This window comes from Rhinoderma darwinii, chromosome 1 (assembly GCF_050947455.1).
Source record: "Rhinoderma darwinii isolate aRhiDar2 chromosome 1, aRhiDar2.hap1, whole genome shotgun sequence".
Lineage (NCBI taxonomy): Eukaryota > Metazoa > Chordata > Amphibia > Anura > Rhinodermatidae > Rhinoderma > Rhinoderma darwinii.
This window is the reverse complement of record NC_134687.1, coordinates 449,131,259-449,154,597: the sequence shown is the minus strand read 5'-3', so window position 1 is coordinate 449,154,597 and position 23,339 is coordinate 449,131,259. Positions and strand designations below refer to the sequence as shown.

The 23,339-nt window shown below is 41.9% G+C and overlaps 1 protein-coding gene across 1 annotated transcript; it reads left to right on the top strand.

Annotated features, from left to right (window-relative positions):
- Window positions 1-360: 360 nt before the first annotated feature.
- Window positions 361-23,076, top strand: LRRC75B (leucine rich repeat containing 75B). Its single transcript, XM_075831901.1, has 4 exons — window positions 361-1,625; window positions 1,843-1,971; window positions 16,688-16,800; window positions 20,312-23,076. Exons 1-4 carry the CDS (start codon window positions 1,356-1,358, stop codon window positions 20,784-20,786), a joined length of 987 nt encoding a protein of 328 aa, XP_075688016.1. The 5' UTR covers window positions 361-1,355; the 3' UTR covers window positions 20,787-23,076.
- The last annotated feature ends 263 nt before the right edge of the window (window positions 23,077-23,339 follow it).

Sequence of the window (23,339 nt, the reverse complement as noted above, 5' to 3'; positions counted from 1 at the left end):
ACCTTCTTCCTATGTAAAAACCAATCAGGAGTCTAGAAAGATGTGTGACAAGTGCTGTGATGGTTTATAGGGTATCAACCTGACAGAAGACGACAAAGAACGGGTATATATTTACTGGTGATTTTGTAGGGTCTTGAAATCACACATTTACTCCTGGTTATTAAAAGGGTTTATGTTTATAAATACAGATTTCAAGCCAGGATGACAGGAATGAGACACATTTGTCGCAGTCTTGCATTGAGTCTAGGACTGACTACGTGACATTGCTATTTGTCTCCACCACACTGTAAAAGAACATGTCACACCCTGACATAGTGCCCTCCCTGTTCCCCCTCTCCTCAGACACACTGGCAGCCCTCCCTCCACCATCCCAGACACATTGCTCCGACCATCCCCCACCACTACACACATCCCAGCTCAGGATTGGTTAGACACTGGAAGCTGAAATATAAACAAACACAAGACAGGCGACTCCAGACACAGACCGAATATACACAGCAGAACCTGCTCCTAACCCTGAGGGAACCCAGCAACCAGCACATCCAGCACCCAACACATCCGGCACATCCAGCACCCAGCACATCCAGCACATCCAGCACCCAGCACATCCAGCACCCTGCACATCGAGCCCCCTGCACATCCAGCCCCTGCACATCCAGCACCCTGCACATCCAGCCCCCTGCACATCCAGCATCCTTCACAATCAGCACCCAGCACATCCAGCACCCAGCACATCCAGCACCCGGCACATCCAGCACCCGGCACATCCAGCACCCGGCACATCCAGCACCCGGCACATCCAGCACCAGGCACATCCAGCACCTGGCACATCCAGCACCCTGCACATCCAGCACCCTGCACATCTAGCACCCTGCACATCCAGCACCCTGCACATCCAGCACTCGGCACATCCAGCACTCGGCACATCCAGCACCCTGCACATCCAGCACCTTGCACATCCAGCACCCTACACATCCAGCACTCGGCACATCCAGCACCCTGCACATCCAGCACCCTGCACATCCAGCACCCGGCACATCCAGTACCCGGCACATCCAGCACCCTGCAGATCCAGCACCCGGCACATCCAGCACCCTGCACGGTGCCTGTTCTCATAGACAAAGGATAGGGACAAGTTCAGCACCAGAGGCAGTGGACAGCTCCTCACGCCCAGCAATATGTGCTCTGCTGTTCCTATATTCCTCTGATGTTCCTAGCTGGCAGGAGGCATACATGATAGTATCGGGGGGGGCACTGATATTCACAACAGCAGTGGGTGGCACATGCTACCAGCGGTGCTTATGTTGGGTAAAGTATAGTAGGCTCCAGGTAGGTGACAGCCATACAACAGGGTGATGGGAGGCCGGATGAGCAGACAGAGCAGCCTGGAAGATGAGCCTGACGATGGAATGGATATGGGGCCCATGCGGGGGGAGGTTGCAGGGTCCCGCGGGGATTTTGCCCTCACATCGCTGATACTGAACTCCGAGCGGATCCCCGGGGTTCTACGCAGGAATAAGGTGGCTCCTCATGTGAGGAGAGCAGCCTGGATACGGGACATACAAGCGCTGCTCCGGGACCACAAGCAGGAGCGGTCGCTGCACATCCTCCATCTGCTCCGCAAGGTGAGGAGCCCGGGGGCCACTCTCTTTCTATTCCTCCTGGAGCCATTACACATGCTTGTTATTGTGGATAACATAGTATCTCCACCCAGTATAATTATGATATCACCCACTATACCCACATGCAGTATAATCACAATGGTGTCACTTCCAAAAACCAATCTCATATCAGTACTTAACCTTGATCCAAAGTGTGATGACACTTTTGCTGTCTCTGTAGGACTTGGGCCTGGAGGGGACATTCCTCAATGACATCTTATATAGGCATGCCACTTTCCCCAACCTGGTTGATCCCATCTCCCATGAACTACTACTCAGCTTGGCCAGGGAATTGCAGTGTCCAAGGAAGGTAAGATTCATGCAACATGCAATAGCCATTCTTTAGAACTGTCCTCCTTCATCTTACACAGTTCTCTGTACACACATGGTATCCGTCTGTAGACAGACAAATGGGTACTTGTTATGTATAATGTTATTTCCCTACATAGGCATAGCTCATGGTAATTCATTTGCCCATGATTTGTTTCTTTGCTCCGCCTTTGCTTGGGGGGGAAAAGCTTCCAGAAACCAAAGTGCTTGTACTGAATATCAATGATAAGAAAATGTAACCAGTAGTGAGGGTGGAGGCTGAAAGAGGAGGGAGAAGGGAGGAGAAAATAAAGACAGCAGGGGAGGAAGGGGCCATGCAAAGAGATGGAAGGGAAAAAAAGGAGTAGAATTGAGAGGAAGAAAGGAGAGATGAAAAGCATAAGAAGTCCAATATGTGTGGATACATCTCATTTGTAAAGTAGCAGGAGATATATAAATAGAGACGGACAGACAGACAGACAGACAGACAGACAGATAGATAGATAGATAGACAGACAGACAGACAGACAGACAGATAGATAGATAGATAGATAGATAGAATCCAGCAGCACAAGCTTAAATGAAAGGGGGTGCAAGCCTTAGGGAACTGACCACTGTCTCTCTAGACAAAAAGCAGTAAATAGGCAGCACTCACAAAGGCTTACAGTGAAAAAAGAGGGTGCTTTATTGACCCCAAAAGTGCGACGTTTCGGCTCTCACAACCTGAGCCTTTCTCATGCCTTGATATATAGATAGATAGATAGATAGATAGATAGATAGATAGATAGATAGATAGATAGATAGATAGATAGATAGATAGATAGATAGATAGATAGATAGATAGATAGATCTGAGATAGATAGATAATTATAAGAGATAGATAGACAGACAGACAGATAGACAGATAGATAGATAGATAGATAGATAGATAGATAGATAGATAGATAGATAGATAGATAGATAGATAGATAGATAGATAGATAGATAGATAGATAGATATCTAAGAAGAAAGTGGGGAAGCAGTCCTGTATACATTCTTGATTTAGCAGGCAGCAGTTATACGGCTTTGTCACTCCAGATTAAGTCACCCAGGGGATTAGAATCATGCAGTTATAATAATGAATTGTGATACCATGGATCACACTTTTATATAATCCAAAGCTGTTTTTTACCCCATTGTAAAGCTCATATTTAGGAATTAGGTTTGTGATTTGTTAATCAGTGATACATCTGCATTTCATTAATGTTGGATGCAAAAAAATTATATAATAATAAGAATCAATCATTATCATCATCTTCATAATAATAAAATAACAGTAGACCCTGTAGACTTGCAACCTTTTGGTTTTCTTAAAACCCACCCAATCCCATATCTAAGAATGATTTATAGAGACAATATTGTTATTAAAGGCCGCATGGCACTCCGCATTGGTGGTGCTCAAGTAGGATTCCACTCCGTAAACAATTATAAATATAGAACTCGGCATTCGTATGACTTGCTTTAGAATATTGTTTTATTTACAGCAATCCATAAACAGTATATGAAACGTTTGGGTCTATTAATCTCACCCTACTGAGATAATCTGTTAAAAATAAATAATTCTCTTACTATAATATCCTCATAACATAGAGAGCAAAACACTTGAAGCAAACAATTCACTCATTTTTTATCAATTACAAAAACAATTAAATTGTAAAGCAAAAGAAGGAGAAAAGAACCTTGAGAAAATTGTAGATTTGCGTTATAAAGACAGAAGGGTTGTGTTGCAGATAACAAATGATATGAAGTTCTAACCTTCCTCAGTTAAATCATAAATCGGATTGCTTCAATAAATTCCCCCAAATCTAAAGAAAGTAACAATTGCTTAAAGAGGCTCTGTCACCAGATTTTGCAACCCCTATCTGCTATTGCAGCAGATAGGCGCTGCAATGTAGATTACAGTAACGTTTTTATTTTTAAAAAACGAGCATTTTTGGCCAAGTTATGACCATTTTTGTATTTATGCAAATGAGGCTTGCAAAAGTCCAAGTGGGCGTGTTTAAAGTAAAAGTCCACCTGGGCGTGTATTATGTGCGTACATCGGGGCGTGTTTACTTCTTTTACTAGCTGGGCGTTCTGACGAGAAGTATCATCCACTTCTCTTCAGAACGCCCAGCTTCTGGCAGTGCAGATCTGTGACGTCACTCACTTCCTGCCCCAGGTCCTGCATCGTGTCGGCCACATCGGCACCAGAGGCTACAGATGATTCTGCAGCAGCATCAGCGTTTGCAGGTAAGTAGCTACATCGACTTACCTGCTAACGCCGATGCTGCTGCAGAATCAACTGAAGCCTCTGGTGCCGATGTGTCCTCGCTCGTCTGACACGATTCAGGACCTGTGAGTGACGTCACAGCGTGATCTGGCAGAAGCTGGGCGTTCTGAAGAGAAGTGGATGATACTTCTCGTCAGAGCGCCCAGCTAGTAAAAATATTAAAAACGCCCCGATGTACGCACATAATACACGCCCACTTGGACTTTTACTTTAAACACACCCACTTGGACTTTTGCAAGCCTCATTTGCATAACTACAAAAATGGTCATAACTTGGCCAAAAATGCTCGTTTTTTAAAAATAAAAACGTTACTGTAATCTACATTGCAGCGCCTATCTGCTGCAATAGCAGATAGGGGTTGCAAAATCTGGTGACAGAGCCTCTTTAACACTACCACTGAAAACGTTGTAAGTGGACAATATTAAGTGCCACTTTTGTGCAAATTCAGCCTGGTGCAACGGTTTTATAATTATTAGTGCAAATACTCTTTCAGAAAGAAAAAATACATATGGCTGCTAAAAAATAGTCTGTACTATGGAAATGAATACATTTTATTTGTACATATACCTCTGATGCAGGGGCAGACACAGAAAGCTGAGGACCTCTGTGCTAAAACAGTATATGGCCCCCCTGATCTCCAATATCTCATCGTAAATCGATCAGTAATTGTTAGCCATACAGTTCCTTAGCTCAGGCATTTACATGTAATGTAATAGAAAGAGGAAGGCTTTTTTTTAGTTGACAGAGGGCCCCCTTATCTACTGGGCCCTTGTGCCGCTGCACAGGCTGCACCAATGGTAGGTTCGCCCCTTCTCTGATGTTTACAAAGGGCAGCCATGGACACACAGTCGTCTTACCAACACCATCAGACCTGATGCAGCAAATGTATGATATTGAGCACTCCTGTTGTAGAAAGAGCCCCTTATTCTCTCCAAACATATGGCCCAAATGGCCAGAATCATGACCATATATAAGAAACCTAAAGATTTTTGGACAAGCACTAGTTCATACTGTATTTCCCAAAATATAAAAAAAATAACAATTAGGAAGGTAGAAAAAAAAATGACCAGAACCTAACCAGCACATGTTAAGGATAAAAATATAAAATTTTATTAATAAATTGAAAAACAAAGTGACAAGCAGTTTGGAAGAGAGATGAATAGAAAGATATACAGGAAAATTGTAGCAAAACCATAAGGATAGAAAAAGGTTTGATCAATTAAAAGCAGTAAACTACTGCACATAAGAGGATGCTGAAGTAGTTGTACTAGTGGATCACAACACCAGAAAATGGATGGCTGAAGACAATGGCATAGATATCAGTCAGTGCTCATATTGGCAGATTTTGCTGTCCATAAACAAAGTAAACACTTATTCATGTTGTAGGAAACACACACAGCAGTCCTCAATAACCCACGCTGCGACCTCATTATGCCCCCTGTGTTCTACACGGGCACAGGGATCGTTATGCCATTTTATTTTGCTTGCTATTTGCTTGAGGTAGGCATGCCTTTTAAGGGTACAGTCCACACGGCAGATTTTGTTGCAGAAATTTTCTGGGACTGATAATTTGTTTTATTTATGAGATATCCATAGACTGCTACAAAAACTAGCTCAATCAGATAAATAGAACTGATCTTCAGTCGCAGAAAGTTCTGCAAAAAAATCTTGTGTGAATAAGGCCTAAGTCTGTAAAATCTGAGTCGCAGCACTGACAGCTACAACAATGAGGAATACTACAATGTCTCGTATTCACTCCCCCCGTTGGGGTTTTTCCTGTTTTTTTGCAGTATGGCTTTGAATAAGAATAGATTTAGTGGGTTTGTACCATTTGATCTACCACTTTGAAGGTGCAAAATATTTTTTTGCTTTGACACAAACAATAATTCAGACTAAAAACAGAGAACTTTAATGTGTATAAGTATTCACGTCCTGAAAGTCAATACTTTATGGTGCCACTTTTTACTACAATTACAGGTGTAAGTCTCTCGGGTTAAGTCTCTATTAGCTCAGCACATCTAGGCACTTGGTTTTGTGCCCATTCTACCATGAAAAACTGCCTCAGATTCTCTATTGGATTGAGGTCTGGACTTTGACTCGGCCATTCCAAGACGTTTACTTGTTTCCCCTTAACCCCTTAACGACCGGCGTATAGTGTTTTTACGTTGGCCGTTCAGGGTAGTTCTTCTGAAGTGTCGGCTTTTCAGAAGAACTTTTCTGCCATCGTGCCGGGATCTCTTGAAGACCGGACTGTTAGTAAGAGCCTCGGGCTTCAGGGCAACGATCGCAGACCACTAGCAGTGGTCTCCGATCATATTTAACCCCTCAGATGCGGCGCTCAATAGCAAATGGGTTTGCAGGGGGCCGCATCGGAGTAGTTTTCCCGGTCATCGGGTAATCTGCCTCTGAAGCCAAGGCTGTTAGCAACAGCCAAGGCTTCAGAGTGATGATCGGAGACCAATAACAGTGGTCTCCGTTCATGTGATCACTGTGAGAACCATTCACAGTGGTCACAAAATGAAAAACAAAGTGTTTCTCCTACCTGTCTCTCTGTCTCTGCTCACACTTGTAAGGCCGGATTCACACGAGCGTGTGCGTTTTGCGCACGCAGAAAACGTGCCGTTTTGCGTGGGCAAAAGGCACTTAACAGCTCCGTGTGTCAGCCCCGTATGATGCGCGGCTGCGTGATTTTTGCGCAGCCGCCATCATTGTGACACTCCGTTTGGATGTTTGTAAACGGAAAAGCATGTGGTGCTTTTCAGTTTACATTCAGAGTTTGACAGCTGTTGCGCGAATCACGCGCGTCCCATGGAAGTGCTTCCGTGTGGCATGCATGATTTTCACGCACCCATTGATTTCAATGGGTGCGTGATGCGCGAAATACGCTCAAAGAACGGACATGTCGTGAGTTTTTCACAGCGGACTCACGCTGCGTAAAAATCATGCAACTGTCTGCACGGCCCCATAGACTAATATAGGTCCGTGCGACGCGCGTTGCACGGACGTATATCCCGTTCGTCTGAATAAGCCCTTACTCTGTATGAGAAGAGACAGAGAGAATTTTACTGTGACACCAAAGACACTAAATTACAAAAAATCTAATATATAAACTTTATATAAACTTCAATTGTATACCTAGGCTAGGGTTATCCTTAGGGCACGGTCACACGTGGTGGAGTTTTTCCGCTGCAAATGTTGGTGCAGATTTGGGGCATTTACGCAACGAATCTGCACCAACATTTGCGTATTTGACAGGTAGTTCAGACGTTGCAGAAATCACAGCGGACTTGCCACAGATTTCAGTTTTTGCACTGCAAAGGCTGAAATCCGCAGTGAAATACCGCTTCTTCTCCGCAACAGATAGTGCATGCTGCGGAGGGAAAATTCTGCACTGCAGCCTATGGTCCGCAGCACAGTTTTCCGCAATGTCTGAACTAACTTTCCTAAAAATGGATAGAAACAGATGTAAAAAACGGCCGCTGGAGAATTCCACTGCGGACTGTCCACAGCGGAATTCCACTGCAATTCCGCCACATCTGAACGTGCCCTTAGGGTTAGTCTAGGGTTATTCTAGGTTCTATTCTAGAGTTAGTCTAGGATTAGTCTAGGGTTAGTCTAGGTTTAGCCTAGGGTTTTTGTGTAGCGTACACTACCGTTCAAAAGTTTGGGGCCACCCAGACAATTTTGTGTTTTCCATGAAAATTCACACTTATATTTATCAAATGAGTTGCAAAATGACTAGAAAATATAGTCAAGACATTGACAAGGTTAGAAATAATGATTTTTATTTGAAATAATAATTTTCTCCTTCAAACTTTGCTTTCGTCAAAGAATGCTCCATTTGCAGCAATTACAGCATTGCAGGCATTTCACCCCATGCTTCCAGAAGCCCCTCCCACAAGTTGGATTGGCTTGATGGGCACTTCTTGCGTACCATACGGTCAAGCTGCTCCCACAACAGATCTATGGGGTTAAGATCTGGTGACTGCGCTGGCCACTCCATTACAGAGAGAATACCAGCTGCCTGCTTCTTCCCTAAATAGTTCTTGCATAATTTGGAGGTGTGCTTTGGGTCATTGTCCTGTTGTAGGATGAAATTGGCTCCAAGCGCTGTCCACAGGGTATGGCATGGCGTTTCAAAAATGAGTGATAGCCTTCCTTATTCAAAATCCCTTTTACCTTGTACAAATCTCCCACTTTACCAGCACCAAAGCAACCCCAGACCATCACATTACCTCCACCATGCTTGACAGATGGCGTCAGGCACTCTTCCAGCATCTTTTCAGTTGTTCTGCGTGTCACAAATGTTCTTCTGTGTGATCCAAACACCTCAAACTTCGATTCGTCTGTCCATAACACTTTTTTCCAATCTTCCTCTGTCCAATGTCTGTGTGCTTTTGCCCATATTAATCTTTTCCTTTTATTAGCCAGTCTCAGATATGGCTTTTTCTTTGCCACTCTGCCCTGAAGGCCAGCATCCTGGAGTCGCCTCTTCACTGTAGACGTTGACACTGGCGTTTTGCGGGTACTATTTAATGAAGCTGCCAGTTGTGGACCTGTGAGGCGTCTATTTCTCAAACTAGAGACTCTAATGTATTTGTCTTGTTGCTCAGTTGTGCAGCGGGGCCTCCCACTTCTCTTTCTACTCTGGTTAGAGCCAGTTTGTACTGTCCTCTGAAGGGAGTAGTACACACCGTTGTAGGAAATCTTCAGTTCCTTGGCAATTTCTCGCATGGAATAGCCTTAATTTCTAAGAACAAGAATAGACTGTCGAGTTTCACACGAAAGCTCTCTTTTCTAATCATTCATTAGCCTTCTAACACAGTTAGCAAACACAATGTACCATTATAACACTGGAGTGATGGTTGCTGGAAATGGGCCTCTATGTACATATTGCATTAAAAACCAGACGTTTGCAGCTAGAATCGTCATTTAGCACATTAACAATTTATAGAGTGTATTTCTGATTAATTTAATGTTATCTTCATTGAAAAAAAACTGTGCTTTTCTTTCAAAAATAAGGAAATTTCTAAGTGACCCTAAACTTTTGAACGGTAGTGTACGTGTGTCACGTCTGTGTATTTTTTTGTGCAAAAAAAAATATATTTAAAAAAAAAGTTTTATAGTCTACGTGTTTGTTCGACATCAGTTTTTTGTGGAGTGTGCTTTTGTGACGTCCGTGTATTTTTGTGAAAAAAAAAAGTTAAAAAAAAAAGAATAAAATTTGTCTGCGTGTGCGTCTGGTTACAGTCTTTGTTGTACGTGTGTGTAATTACAATGGCCCATAGAAGGTTCACGGTGGAAGAGGCATACGCCATGTTAATTTCTGACTCTGATGAAAGCGATACAGAAACCGCGTCCGAGGTAGAAATGTTGTCTACCAGTGATAGCAACAACTGTGATACGCTTTCTGTAATTTCAAGTGTCGCTCACAAGCATAGGGCATGTCGCAGAAGTACCACAAAACACGGTCCACTCTATTCCCCCAGAATATATTGAGTGGGTACCCACAGAGTCATTTTCCCCTAAAATCCCAGAATTTATTGCCACACCAGGGATAAATATTAATGTGGAAAATTTTACAGCCCTCGATTTTTTTTAAATATTCATTACAGATGAACTATTGGAGCTGGTTGTCAACCAAACCAATCTGTATGCTCGCCAATTCTTTGCTGAAAAGCCAACGTCCTCCTATACAAAGCAGTGGCACCCCACAAATACTGGCGAACTTAAAAAAAAAATTTAGGCTCATCCTCAACATGAGGTTAGTGAAAAAGCCCTCAATCCGGTCATATTGGGCAACAAGCCCTACACATGCCACACCTGTTTTTCCAGCCGTTATGATCAGAAGCAGATATGAAGTGCTAATGCGCTTCCTTCATTTTAACGACAATCACCAGCCCCCCCCCCCCCCCCCGTAGTGATCCAGGCCGCGACCGCCTGTATAAAATAAGGCCCCTGATGAAAACTTTGGAGGAGTCATTTATGCCGGTGTACAACCCCGACAAAAAACCTAGCGGTGGATGAATCGCTGATGAGTTACAAAGACAGGCTCTCATTCCGCCAGTACATCCCCTCAAAGAAAGCAAATTATGGGGTTAAAATCTACAAGCTCTGTGAGAGCGGTACAGGCTACACATCGGCCTTTAGAATCTATGACGGCAAAGACCGTGATATTACCCACATTATTAACTCATTTACTTTCACACTGTTTTTGTAGGGAGAACCAAAAGGGAGGGTTACTTATTGGATAATGTTTCACTGTAAAAATGCAGCAATACTGTATTTTCTGGAAAAACCTATTTTTTATTTCTTTCCACCTATTAAAAATACTCACTATTCCCCTAGATGAATATTAGCAGGATATTTATACTTGTCAAAATGACCTGCAGTACCACGGCAAATATAGCGTGGTTCCCTAAAATCAGCTCTGGCATAAAAAGGCCTCCAAAAGCCAAAATGGACTCCTATGATATGCCCCATAACGGGTTCATATAATAGATTAGACACACATTTGGTATCGCCGTACACGGGAGAAATAGCAGAATGTGGAAAGGTGTCACTTTTACCAGTGTGTCATATGGTGTTTCGAAATGGCTTAAGAAAAGTGCCACTTTTGTAAAAAAAAAAAAAATGCAATTTACATTTTTTTGGCCCACGTTTGGACAAATTCTGTAAAAAGTGTGAAGGGTTAAAACAGAAATTGAACCGTTAGAAATAGAATTTGGGATGTGTATTTTTTTGTATCATGGTCATTTTTGGTAAATTCTGAAAGTCTGCCACTCCAGTACTATGGCAAATGAAGCATGGTGCACTAAAATTAACTCTGGTGTGACAGGCCTCCAAAAGCCAAAATGGACTCCTTCTATGAGAAATAGACTTTAGAGTGTCTAGTTTGTAGAACATAATGTTTTTTTTACCATTATTTATTGGACTTCAAGTCCATTGCCCCATTGCCCATACATTAATACCATGGTGTAGAAAAGTAAATTAAGACATTTTAGTGCGCAATTCAAAAAAGGGGCACTTGTGTTTTATACTATATTTCTGGTCAAAAAAAAATAAACTACACCTCCAAGTCAGATGTCCTTAGGATCAGGATAAATGCCAAAATATATTTCAATACATTTGTATGATACAATTACTTTTATTTTAAAACTGTTACATTTTAAATGATGAAAAATCTAAATTTTTCTTTTTTTTCTGTCTTTCCACGGCTATAAAAAAAGGAACAAAAATGTTACCTTTACATATATACCACAAAAAGGAAGCACTTCATGTCCCAAGAAAACAGTGCAAAATTCACATCGATACATAAAACACATACAGAGTTATTGTAATGACAGGGATAGGGAAACAGACAAGTGAGGCCTAATCTACCCGCCACTCAGTCCCTGCCTACTTGCAACGACCCGCCCTAGGCGACGGGGTACAACTGGGCGACGGTCCCTACACTCAGTAAGTGCACGACAGACAACCAGACAAGGAAACACAGAACAAAGGGAAACGGGGCAGTTGCCCACGGCAACACCGTGAGCTACAAGAGTAGTAAACGAGCCGAGTCAAACCAGGAGAGTACGAGGTGCCAAACGCAGAGCAGGAGAGTAGTGAACAAGCCGAGTCAAACCAGGAGTGTACGAGGTACCAAACGCAGAGCAGAAGAGTAGTCAGTAAGCCAGGGTCAATACGAAGCAGGGACAAGTAGTTCAAGAAGCTGCAGCAGGGCCAGGAAACCAACAGAGAAGAATCACAAGCAAGGAGGAACAGGAAAGGCAGGTATAAATAGACAGAGGGCGGGAGCTAGCTCCGTCTGGCCAGGCTGTGATAGGCTCTCCCACTCCTAAGCCTGCCATCCTGAGTGGTGGAAGATGGAGTCAGTCTCACAGACATAGAAGCAGGTGCAGACTGATTACCTATGGGCGTGGATACAGAAGCTGTGCCTGGCAGATCCTTAACAGTTATACTGCGTTACATCTGTGAATAGCAAAACTGCGAAAATTGCTCTGGTCACTAAGGTTTAAAACACCTTCGGTGTAGGTTTAGCAGCATATTCAGGGTCATTGTCCTGCTGGAAGGTGAATCTCCGTCCCAGTCTCAAATCTCTGGCAGACAAACAGGGTTTCCTCAAAAATTGCCCTGTATTTCCTGCCATCCATCTTTCCTTCAATCCTGACCAGTTTTCCAGTCCCTGTCGATGAAAAGCTTTCCCACGGCATTATCCCGCCACCACCAGGCTTCACTGTGGGAATGCTTCACTGTGGGAATGGTGTCCTTGGGGTGATGGGAGGTGTTGGGTTTGCGCCACATATAGCGTTTCCCATAATGGGCGAAAAGTTTAATTTTAGACTCATCTGACCAGAGAACCTTCTTCCCTGAGTTGGGGGAGTCTGCCATGTGCTGTTTCTTGAACTTAAAACATGTTTTCTTTGTTTTTTCTTAACCCCTTCCCGCCACAGCCATTTTTCAGATTTTAATTTTTTCCTCCCCATCTTTCAAAAGCCATAACTTTTTTATTTTTCTGTCTATATAGTCCTATGAGGACGAGTTGTAGTTTTTCATGGCACCAGTTACTGTACCATCTAATGGACTAGGGTAGAAAATAAAAAAAACAGCGATTCCTCCATTGTTTTTTGCGCTTCGTTTTTACGGCATTCAACGTGCAATTAAAATGGCATGTTAACTGTAAGTCAATCTGATTACAAGGATAACAAATTTATATTGTTTTTTTTATATTTTACTACTTTTACAAGGAAAAAACTAACTTTAAAATTTTTTATTTATTTTGTGTTGCGAAATTCTGAGAGCCATAACCTTTTTATTTTTCCATAGATTGAGCGGCATGAGGGCATATTTTTTTGCGGGGCAATCTGTAGGTTTTAATGGTACCATTTTGGTGTACATGCGAGGTTTATCCCTTTCTTTTCCATTTTTTGTGGGATATGGTGACAAAAAAAACTGATTCTGGAGTTTTACGTTTTTGTTTTTTTTTACAGCGTTCACCGTGAGGTTTAAATAATGATATATTGTAATAGTTCAAAACTTTTTTTTTAAAATGTAACAGATTTTTCCTTTTTTTAAAAAATTAGTCTAGGGGACTTGAATCAGTGATCGTTGGAACACTTGCACTATATACTGCAATACTAATGTATTGCAGTATATAATTTTTCTGACAGGCTTCTATTAGGCAGTGCTTAATAGGAGAGACAACCTAACCAAAAACCTCACACCAAAGACTTGGCATGTAGTGGGGTCCCCTATAGCAATAGAACCTAAAAACGAACCAAATGGGACATATCCCTAAAAAGAATATTGTACTCAATATAAAAAGCACAAAAAATATCTTTATTAAATATAATGACAAAATAACACAATAATAGAAAAAGAGAAATAATACAGCATATACGGAGACATATACAGCAGGGTCAGATAGAAAAGACCATGACCAACAGAATCAACCATATACTAATGATCACTCACACGCTCAGATAATATCCAATAATAACACAAGCCCAGGGGTGTGTGATATAAATCCCACATGTAGCAGTAGCAATGCAAAGGTGGCCTGTATAATATCAAAGCCTATACAAATAGGGAAGGGCAGAATAACATGTGGCAGCATACATATAATGATAATACGTCAGAGCCAGCACAAAAGAGGTGCAGCTAAATGGATATGCATAAAATAATGCGTACAAGGACAGTGCAGTATAACTAAATAAATATACGTATACTGCTAAGTAGGAGTCAGCACAAGAAAAGAGTGTAGCTGTTGACGTATATCAAGAGATAGTGTAGCTCAGATAGCCATAGAGCAATGCAGCTGCCATAGTTAAACAGTATAGCCCAAAAGTCAGTACAGATTTAGCAAATGCACATACACATACCCTGAGACATGTTGAGGGAGCGTGGAGGATCAAAAGATCTGGGTGAACAAACGCCTCGACGCGCGTTTCGCCCGATAGACCGGCTTCGTCAGGAGGCTAATTTAAAATGATACTCCAGGGTTATAAATAGAGAACATAAAGTTAGGCTCACCAGTGATGAGCGCAAATCGGCGCTCGGAACACACGCCCAGTGACGCCCACATCACGGGACGCGCCGCGCGTCAGATGGAGAAGACGCCGCATGATGAAAAATCACCATAGCGACGTGGGACGCTAAGCGGCACTCCCGGATGTAGGTCACACTGCGCATGCGCAGCCGAGCGTCTGTGCGGACACCACAGGGGAGACAACAGCTGACAGGACTATGATTGCTCTATGGCTATCTGAGCTACACTATCTCTTGATATACGTCAACAGCTACACTCTTTTCTTGTGCTGACTCCTACTTAGCAGTATACGTATATTTATTTAGTTATACTGCACTGTCCTTGTACGCATTATTTTATGCATATCCATTTAGCTGCACCTCTTTTGTGCTGGCTCTGACGTATTATCATTATATGTATGCTGCCACATGTTATTCTGCCCTTCCCTATTTGTATAGGCTTTGATATTATACAGGCCACCTTTGCATTGCTACTGCTACATGTGGGATTTATATCACACACCCCTGGGCTTGTGTTATTATTGGATATTATCTGAGCGTGTGAGTGATCATTAGTATATGGTTGATTCTGTTGGTCATGGTCTTTTCTATCTGACCCTGCTGTATATGTCTCCGTATATGCTGTATTATTTCTCTTTTTCTATTATTGTGTTATTTTGTCATTATATTTAATAAAGATATTTTTTGTGCTTTTTATATTGAGTACAATATTCTTTTTAGGGATATGTCCCATTTGGTTCGTTTTTAGGTTCTAGTGCTTAATAGGAGCACAAAGATGGCAGACTTAGGGGCCTTCAATAGGCCCCCAGGCTGCCATAACAACCATCGGCACCCCACAATCGTGTCAGGTGGGGCGATTGGCTTTTAGAGGGGGTCGCCCTGCTCTTTCTAACAATTTAAATGCCGCGGTTGCTACTGGCCGCCACATTTAATGTGTTAAACGAGTGGGATCGCACTCGAGCGCGATCCCGCTCACTACAGTGAAGTGTTGTCTGTAACACACAGCCGACCCCTGATATGTATGGAGCGGGCTCAGCCCGTGAACCTGCTCCATTCTTCCCCTACCTGGCTATGACGTAAGTATATGTCATACGTCAGAAAGGGGTTAAAGCATTGGCTTTTTTTCTGTGCACTCTTCCATAAAACGGCACTCTGTGGAGTGCACAACTTGTAGTGGTCCTATGGACAGATACTTTAATCTCCGGTGTGACTCTTTAGTGCTCCTTCAATGTTATCATTGGTATCTTTGTTGAAACTCTGATGCCATTCTTGCCCGGTCTGTAAGTTTTGGTGGGTTGCCTCCTCTTGTAAGGTTTGTAGTTGTGCCATATTTTTTCCATTATGTTATAATGGTGCCTTGTGGGATGTTCAAAGTTTGGGATATTTTTATAGGACCTAACCCTGATCTATACTGCTCCACAACTTTGTCTCTGACTTGTTTGGAGAGACCCTTGGTCTTCATGTTGTAGAGGGAGCCTTTTAGAACAGGTGTGTTTATACTGACATCATGTGACACTTTGCACACAGGCGGATATTATTCATCTAATGATGTGACTTCTGACGTTAATTGGTTGGCCAGACCTTATTTAGGGATTTCATAGCAAAGGGGGTGCACTCACAACTTTTCAGTTATTCTTTTTTTTTCTCTTTTTTTTTAACAAAGTCATTTTTTTTCTTCATTCCACTGTAGCAATTTGGACTATCTTGTCAGGTACATTTATTAAATCAAATTTAAAATCCAGGTTGTAATGCAAAAAAACATGAAAAACACCAAGGGGGTGAATCCTTTCACAAAGCACTGTATTTGTTTACAATTCCTGCTAGGAACAAAATTCTGCTAGCAAAAAATTAGATATTTGATGCCGACATTTGGTACCTTCATAAATGAATATCTTTAAGGGTGTGTTCACATCAGCGTTAGGTTCGGTTGATGGGTTCCGTCAGACCTTTTCGTCAGGGAACTAGATAGGTCCTTCTTTGTTCTGTTTTCCTGTGTTCCTCATACATTGGCACATTGACAGATGTGAAACATTTGGTAGGATCTTTGAACAAGGTGAGTCTTCTAGTACCAATAATTCATTGTGTATCCTTTCTTTAACTTTTTCACCCCATTCTGACCCAACTAAATGAAATCCCGTAGAAAACAATCCATAAGTTCTGTTTAGTTAAAAAGTGGAAAGTGTTTTAGCTTGCTGCAATCTAATCCCTTGTTTTACTGTTCATTCCACAATTTAATTTCACTGTATATTTTCTGCATTTCAGCATTTATTGAGATTAGATTTGCTACTGAGTGTTTTTTTTAAAAATCTAAATACATGAGTACAATACATTTTCAGTATAAATTAACATTTTTAGGAACAAGATCAAATGAAAGCTACAGACCGCATCTGTCGACAGCTTCTTTACCATTTGACACCACACTCAAAGTGGCATCGACACAGTCTACCTCGAAGGAAAAGTATGGCCTGGTGAGTAGGCATATAAAGGGGGCTGATGGCAGGAAAAAAGAATGTATGCATTGTATGCATAATGGAAATCTACTTTACTCATTTAGAAAAGTTCTACAACTTTAAAGGGTAACTAAACGTTCAACAAACTTCTGACATGTCATAGTGACATGTCAGAAGTTTTAATTGGTGAGGGTTCGAGTACTGAAACCACCCCAGTCGCTAAAACGAAGCTGCAGAAGTGCTCGTTTGAGTGCTCAGCCGCTTCGTTTCTGTTCGGCTTTTTCCGGAAAGCCGATGTATCGAAGTACGGGTTCATAGTCTTTCTATTGAGCCCGTACTTCACTACATTGATTTCTGGAAAAAGCCAAACAGAAACTAAGCTGCTGAGCGGTCACATGAGCACTTTGACCGCTTAGTTTTAGCAATTGGTGGGGGTCTCAGTGCTTGGACCCCCACAGATCAAAACTTCTGACATGTCACTATGACATGTCAGAAGTTTGTTGAACATTTAGTTACCCTTTAACATTCTCTGGACCACACTTAATATATTACTTAGGTAATATTTCTGCAAATTTAGTAAAAGTATCTTTTCTTTTTTTAATAAAGCATTTTTATTAAGCAAAATTGATAACAAACTAACAAAAATACACGTAGAAATACAATCCTCCCCTTAAAGAGGCTCTGTCACCACATTATAAGTGCCCTATCTCCTACATAATGTGATCGGCGCTGTAATGTAGGTGACAGCAGTGCTTTTTATTTAAAAAAACGATCTGTTTTCACCACTTTATTAGCGATTTTAGATTTATGCTAATGAGTTGCTTAATGCCCAAGTGGGCGTGTTTTTACTTTAGACCAAGTGGGCGTTGTACAGAGGAGTGTATGACGCTGACCAATCAGCGTCATGCACTCCTCTCCATTCATTTAGTCAGCGCATAGGGATCCTTTCAGATCACTATGTGCTGTCTTATACTAACACATTAACAATACTGAAGTGTTTAGACAGTGAATAGACATTCCACGGGATGTCTATTCACAATCTCTGCACTTCGTTACTGTTTCTGTGGTACTTACAGCAGAGCAAGCGTAATCTCGCGAGATTACGCTGTAGATGACAGGTTACAACGAGATTACGCTTCCTCTGCTGTAACTACCACAGAAACAGTAATGAAGTGCAGAGATTGTGAATAGACATCCCGTGGAATGTCTATTCACTGTCTAAACACTTCAGTATTGTTAATGTGTTAGTATAAGACAGCACATCGTGATCTAAAAGGATCCCTATGCGCTGACTAAATGAATGGAGAGGAGTGCATGACGCTGATTGGTCAGCGTCATACACTCCTCTGTACAACGCCCACTTGGTCTAAAGTAAAAACACGCCCACTTGGGCATTAAGCAACTCATTAGCATAAATCTAAAATCGCTAATAAAGTGGTGAAAACAGATCGTTTTTTTTAAATAAAAAGCACTGCTGTCACCTACATTATAGTGCCGATCTCCTTATGTAGGAGATAGGGCACTTATAATGTGGTGACAGAGCCTCTTTAAAACTACCACTCACCCATCCTTTGAGCAGAAACCCCCCTCCCCAAAAAAAACAATTCTATAGGTATTTACCAAATACCACAATAATCATATTTACGCTTAATAAACATATATCTGATAAACTAGATTGTCACCACACACGCCAGCATTACAATTACATGTTGAATTGGATCAAAAATAAATGAAAAAAGGGCATATAGCCCCATTAGTGTCCCAGCCCTTCTCCAACTGACCATAAAATCAGTCACTGTCAAAATATCTATATTACTGGCATTCAGTGCTGTTAAAAAAAACTTCTGTGGCATACTCAGGGGTATGGGACAAGAGCACAAGTGTCCCATACGCCTGAGGATGAGTTATGCTTGTGTGCCATATCCCTGAGGATGAGCTATGCTTGTGTCCCATACCCCTGAGGGCACCACAGTAGCGGCAAAACATGTCAGGGGGGCACTAGACAAGTAGTCTGCTTTTAACGGCATTGAACGCCAGTAATATAGATATTTTGACAGTGGCTGGGAATCTGTATCCCATCAATCTCTGTTAAAGGGGTTTTCCCATCTTGGACATTAATGGCATAGGATATGCCATTTACGGCAAAAGATATGCCATAAATGTCTGATAGATGCAGGTCCCACCTTTGAGTCCCACACCAATTTCTAGAATGGGGGCCCTCTGACCCCTGTCCTACCTTGTGTGGCTCCCGCTTCTCCCCGGTCACTGTCTGACAAGGAGGTCGGGAGTACGGAAACAGAGCAGCTCACCGTGCTATGCTGTTTCCGTAGCCCTCTTTCACTTTTATGGGAGTTATGGAAACAGCGTAGATAAGCGAGCTCGGCTGTTTCTGTACTCTCAACTACCGTCGCAGACAGTGGCCCGTGGAACAGTGGCAGCCAGACAAGGTTAAACTGCGGTCAGAGCGGCCTGTTCTAGAAATAGGTGCAGGTCCCAGAGGTGGGACTGCATCTATCGGACATTTATGGCAAATCCTGTGGATATGCCATAAATGTCCAAGTTTCAAAAAACCCTTTTAGTACATTGATACAGTATAGCGCTGTAGAGTGGTGCATAATAAAATTAGATACAATTTGAAATAATAATAATACTATGCGCTCAGGAGGGATTTTAATCCACATTACTACTGGACCCACTCACAAGATTTTTTTTACATGATACAATAAAGGCAGATTTTATAGTCTAGGTCTGAGACACTAGTTGGGCTACATGCCTTTTTAGGATGTTTTTCTAGTCTTGAATAAATTCCCTTCCCAGACCATTGTTCTCCCCATAATAATTGATTAGTTGATTTGTTAAATTTACCATACACTACAAGGAACTTAAGGGGCTTGCCTTAATAAACAACCGCTTTCTATGTTCATTTTAAGTGGGCATTTGGAGTTAATAGAGGTGGTCCCCTGTTTGGGACTCCTCTCAGTTCAAGTATAGAGCTGCTACTCACTCCATTTCCTCTGAAGGTCCACTGCAGGGGAAATGAACAGCTAATAACAAATGTTGGGGGCTCCCAGGAGCAGAGATCCCTGCAATCATCTAGTCACTGGGAAACCAGCTGGAGAACAAGGTTTGTCCCAATTAGAACACTTCCTTGAATGGATACTAAACATTCAGTCTATCTTCTCTGTATTTACTGTCAATTAAATGATATCCATTGGTGCCTGGGAGCAAACATGTTGGGCTGGGAAGGGTTCGTTATAGTATTTCTCAATAAGATACCGACAGGAGCCCCCCAAAAATGTCTGCCCCAGGATTACTACTTTATATTATATGTTATAACCTCAAGATACATTTATATGTGTAAATTATTGTAGAACTTTTTTCTATAAGTTTCACTTGATCAATCTCAAATTCTGACAACAGATTCTGACAACATTTTTAGTTTTGGGTAGAATGTAACTGTATTTGTTGTTTTTGTTGTATGATATTAGGAATACTACACCCCTAAAGTGAATTACTTCTCTATTGGCAGTTTAAAGAACAGCCTGCAACAGAAGACAAATATTGACTCCCTGGATCTGTCTGGTATCCCTTTGTCATCCAGAGATGTTCAGCGTGTTATTCTCTACTTGCAAAGCCATGGAGATGGCCTAACTAGTGTGGACTTAAGCTTCACTGAACTCACAGATAGCACACTGAGTTTGGCTCTACCTGTACTGGCAGTTCTCCCCAATATTACGCACCTTGCACTTAATGGAAACCGTCTGTCTTGTGCCACCCTGAAGGATCTCAGTGAAGCCATGAAGGATAGTGCCAACTTCCCCTCATTGGCCTGGGTAGATATGGGTAACAATGTAGACATCTGCTCCATGCCCCAACCTTTGCTCTTGGGGCTGAGGCGCCGTCTGTGCCAGCAGAATCTGCTTCCCACCATTCCTGAGGCACAGGACAGTGACTTGTCTGAGGGAGGAATTCCCATGTCTTTCCCACTGCCATGGGACAGGTGAGACCTCTTAGTACAGTAGCCATGGAGCCAGGGACTGACCACCTCTCCTCAAACCAGTGTTGACCTCATCTAACATTAGCAGAGAGCAGATGTTACACTCACAGTGCCTCAGGTAGTTTGTTTTCAGCCAAGGAGGGGGGGGCGCCAGATAAAAGTATCCCATAGCCCCACACGTCTTCACCCACCGGGTGAGGAACCCGGAGACAAGGCAGTCCACCACAGCTCAGCACCGGCCTCATCATTGTGTGTTCTATGGATTAATCTCTAAACAAAAGAAGCCAGTGATCACAGCCAGGGAAGGACAGAACTGCAGTGTCAGGAAAACCGGAAAAGGGGGGTAGTTGCCCAAGACCAAGAGGAGGGGGCACCTGCTACCATAGAGTGGCATAATTCTGAGAGAGGAGACCATACATATCCTTAAAATTGGACAAGCTATACTATATAATATTTTATATATTCTAGTTATCCACCCTTTCACTCTTGTAGCAGTGGATAGAATGCAAAATATGTACTGACAAGAGTTCGCTCTGCCTGCAGAAGTTGTATATTGTGAAGCCCACAAAGGCAGTGTTGTATGTGTAAATGTTTCAGCAACAGTTAAAGACCTTGTTCTGAGAGCAGAATGTATTCTCAGTGCAACTCGATCTTTCTAATCACAGAATCTGTATACAAAACTACATTGATGTATGTGTATAAAGAGCATACAACGTGAAATCTGTTTATATTATAGTGTTACCGTCATCATAGACTGTTTATTATACTCTTATCCTTTCTTCATTGTATCAGGATAAGAAATTCATATTTTTATAGGAGCCTGTTAAGCAATTCCAATATGCAGTTACATAAAATAAACACTTCCCCATCACATATAACACATTCTGCAAATGTAAAATTATACTTCAGTAACGTAATCCCATTGTAGTATGTCACAACCAGAGAACCAGAGGATATTCTGAATATGGGTGTAACTATGGCCATAGCAGCAGCTATTGGGCCCAAAGGTTAAGGTGGTCCACTCAGGTGCAAGAACATTGTTCCTTTTTTCGGGGAATAACAAGTTGGTGGCTTTCTGCTATCTAGCACTACGATGTAGGTTCTCTTATATATGGCGCTTTTAGCCATACTTTTATTATCGCTTCTCATGCTGCAGTTTCCTATCACTAGGTGGCGGGGGCCCATATTATTTTGCTATAGGGGCTTATGTGATTCTGACACAATAATGGGCCCTAAATATAACAGGCCCCCATAGATCCAACAGAAGACAGTTTCTTTTGTAACTGACTTTTGAACACATCACTTGACACTACGCTCCGCTTCTTATGGGTTGACTAATAACCTAAGACCTTATTGAGGATATGTCCTGTGTGCACCATAACAACAAGAAAGTCTACAATGCAATTAAAAATGGATGTACACGTGTTCTGTATTGATAGAAAAGAAGCAACCCGAGTATAACACGGTCTGTATCTTTCTGAGAATCATATTTCTAAGTAATTATAGAAATCTACAATCTACATTTTGTTCTGAATGCATGAGCAAAAAGAAAGGACTGAAACAGAAATCCCTAATGGCAGGGTATTACAATGCATTTATAATGGGCTTATACGAGGACTACCAAGAAATTGAACTTTACAATAAAGATTAGTTCCATGAAATGTCTCACTTAGCAGGAGATTTACTTCTAGAGCATAACCTGTCACTAACAGAAGATAATATTGAAGTTACCAACATTATTATAGAAGCTCAGATTAGTAATGTTAAGGCAAAAAATGTATTATACAGCACTGGTAATTATATAGACAAAAGAGCTGATATCATAAATATGTTGTAACTGTATATCATTTCCTTCTCTGTTTATAGGGGTAACTTTTTTTTAAATTAATCGCTCAATAAGAATGTATAATGTAGTTTACCAGTTATTTGTTGATCAGTGGTTGTCACTGTTTATTCATTTAGGGTATATTCACTCAGTGCAGTTTTGGTGCAGTTTTTGAAGCCACAACCAGGAGTGGGTTCAAAAAAGATTTTATTTAGTAGTAAAACTCCTGGTCGTGGATTCAAAAACTGCATAAAAAAACTGCACAAATCTTCACTGTTTGAATAAGGCCTTAGGGTAAGGCCACACTGATTTGACTGCCATGGGGCCAACAACCACGCCGGCACCAGGTTCGGCGGGGTTGTCATATAGCCTGTTAATCTCTGCGCGTTGTTGTGGGTAAAACGACCCTTTACCTTCAAAATTGTGCAGCCATTAATGAATATATCCTTTATGGCCGCTCAATTTTGCAGATAAAGGGCCGTTTTACCCGCAACAACGCACAGCCATAAACAAGCTATTTGACAGCCGCTCCGAACATGATGTCGGCATGGTTGCTGGCCGGGTCAATGCCGCTCCGTGAGGCCTTACACTTGAGCCTGGTTTCCCAAATGCCCCCATTAAATTAACTAAAGCAGCCAAGGTAGATAATCTGTGAAAGGTTCCCACCCGGCTAGTAACAATATCTACCCCACTCCCTAGTAATACCAGCCAACATAAGTAATAGCTTTATTTATC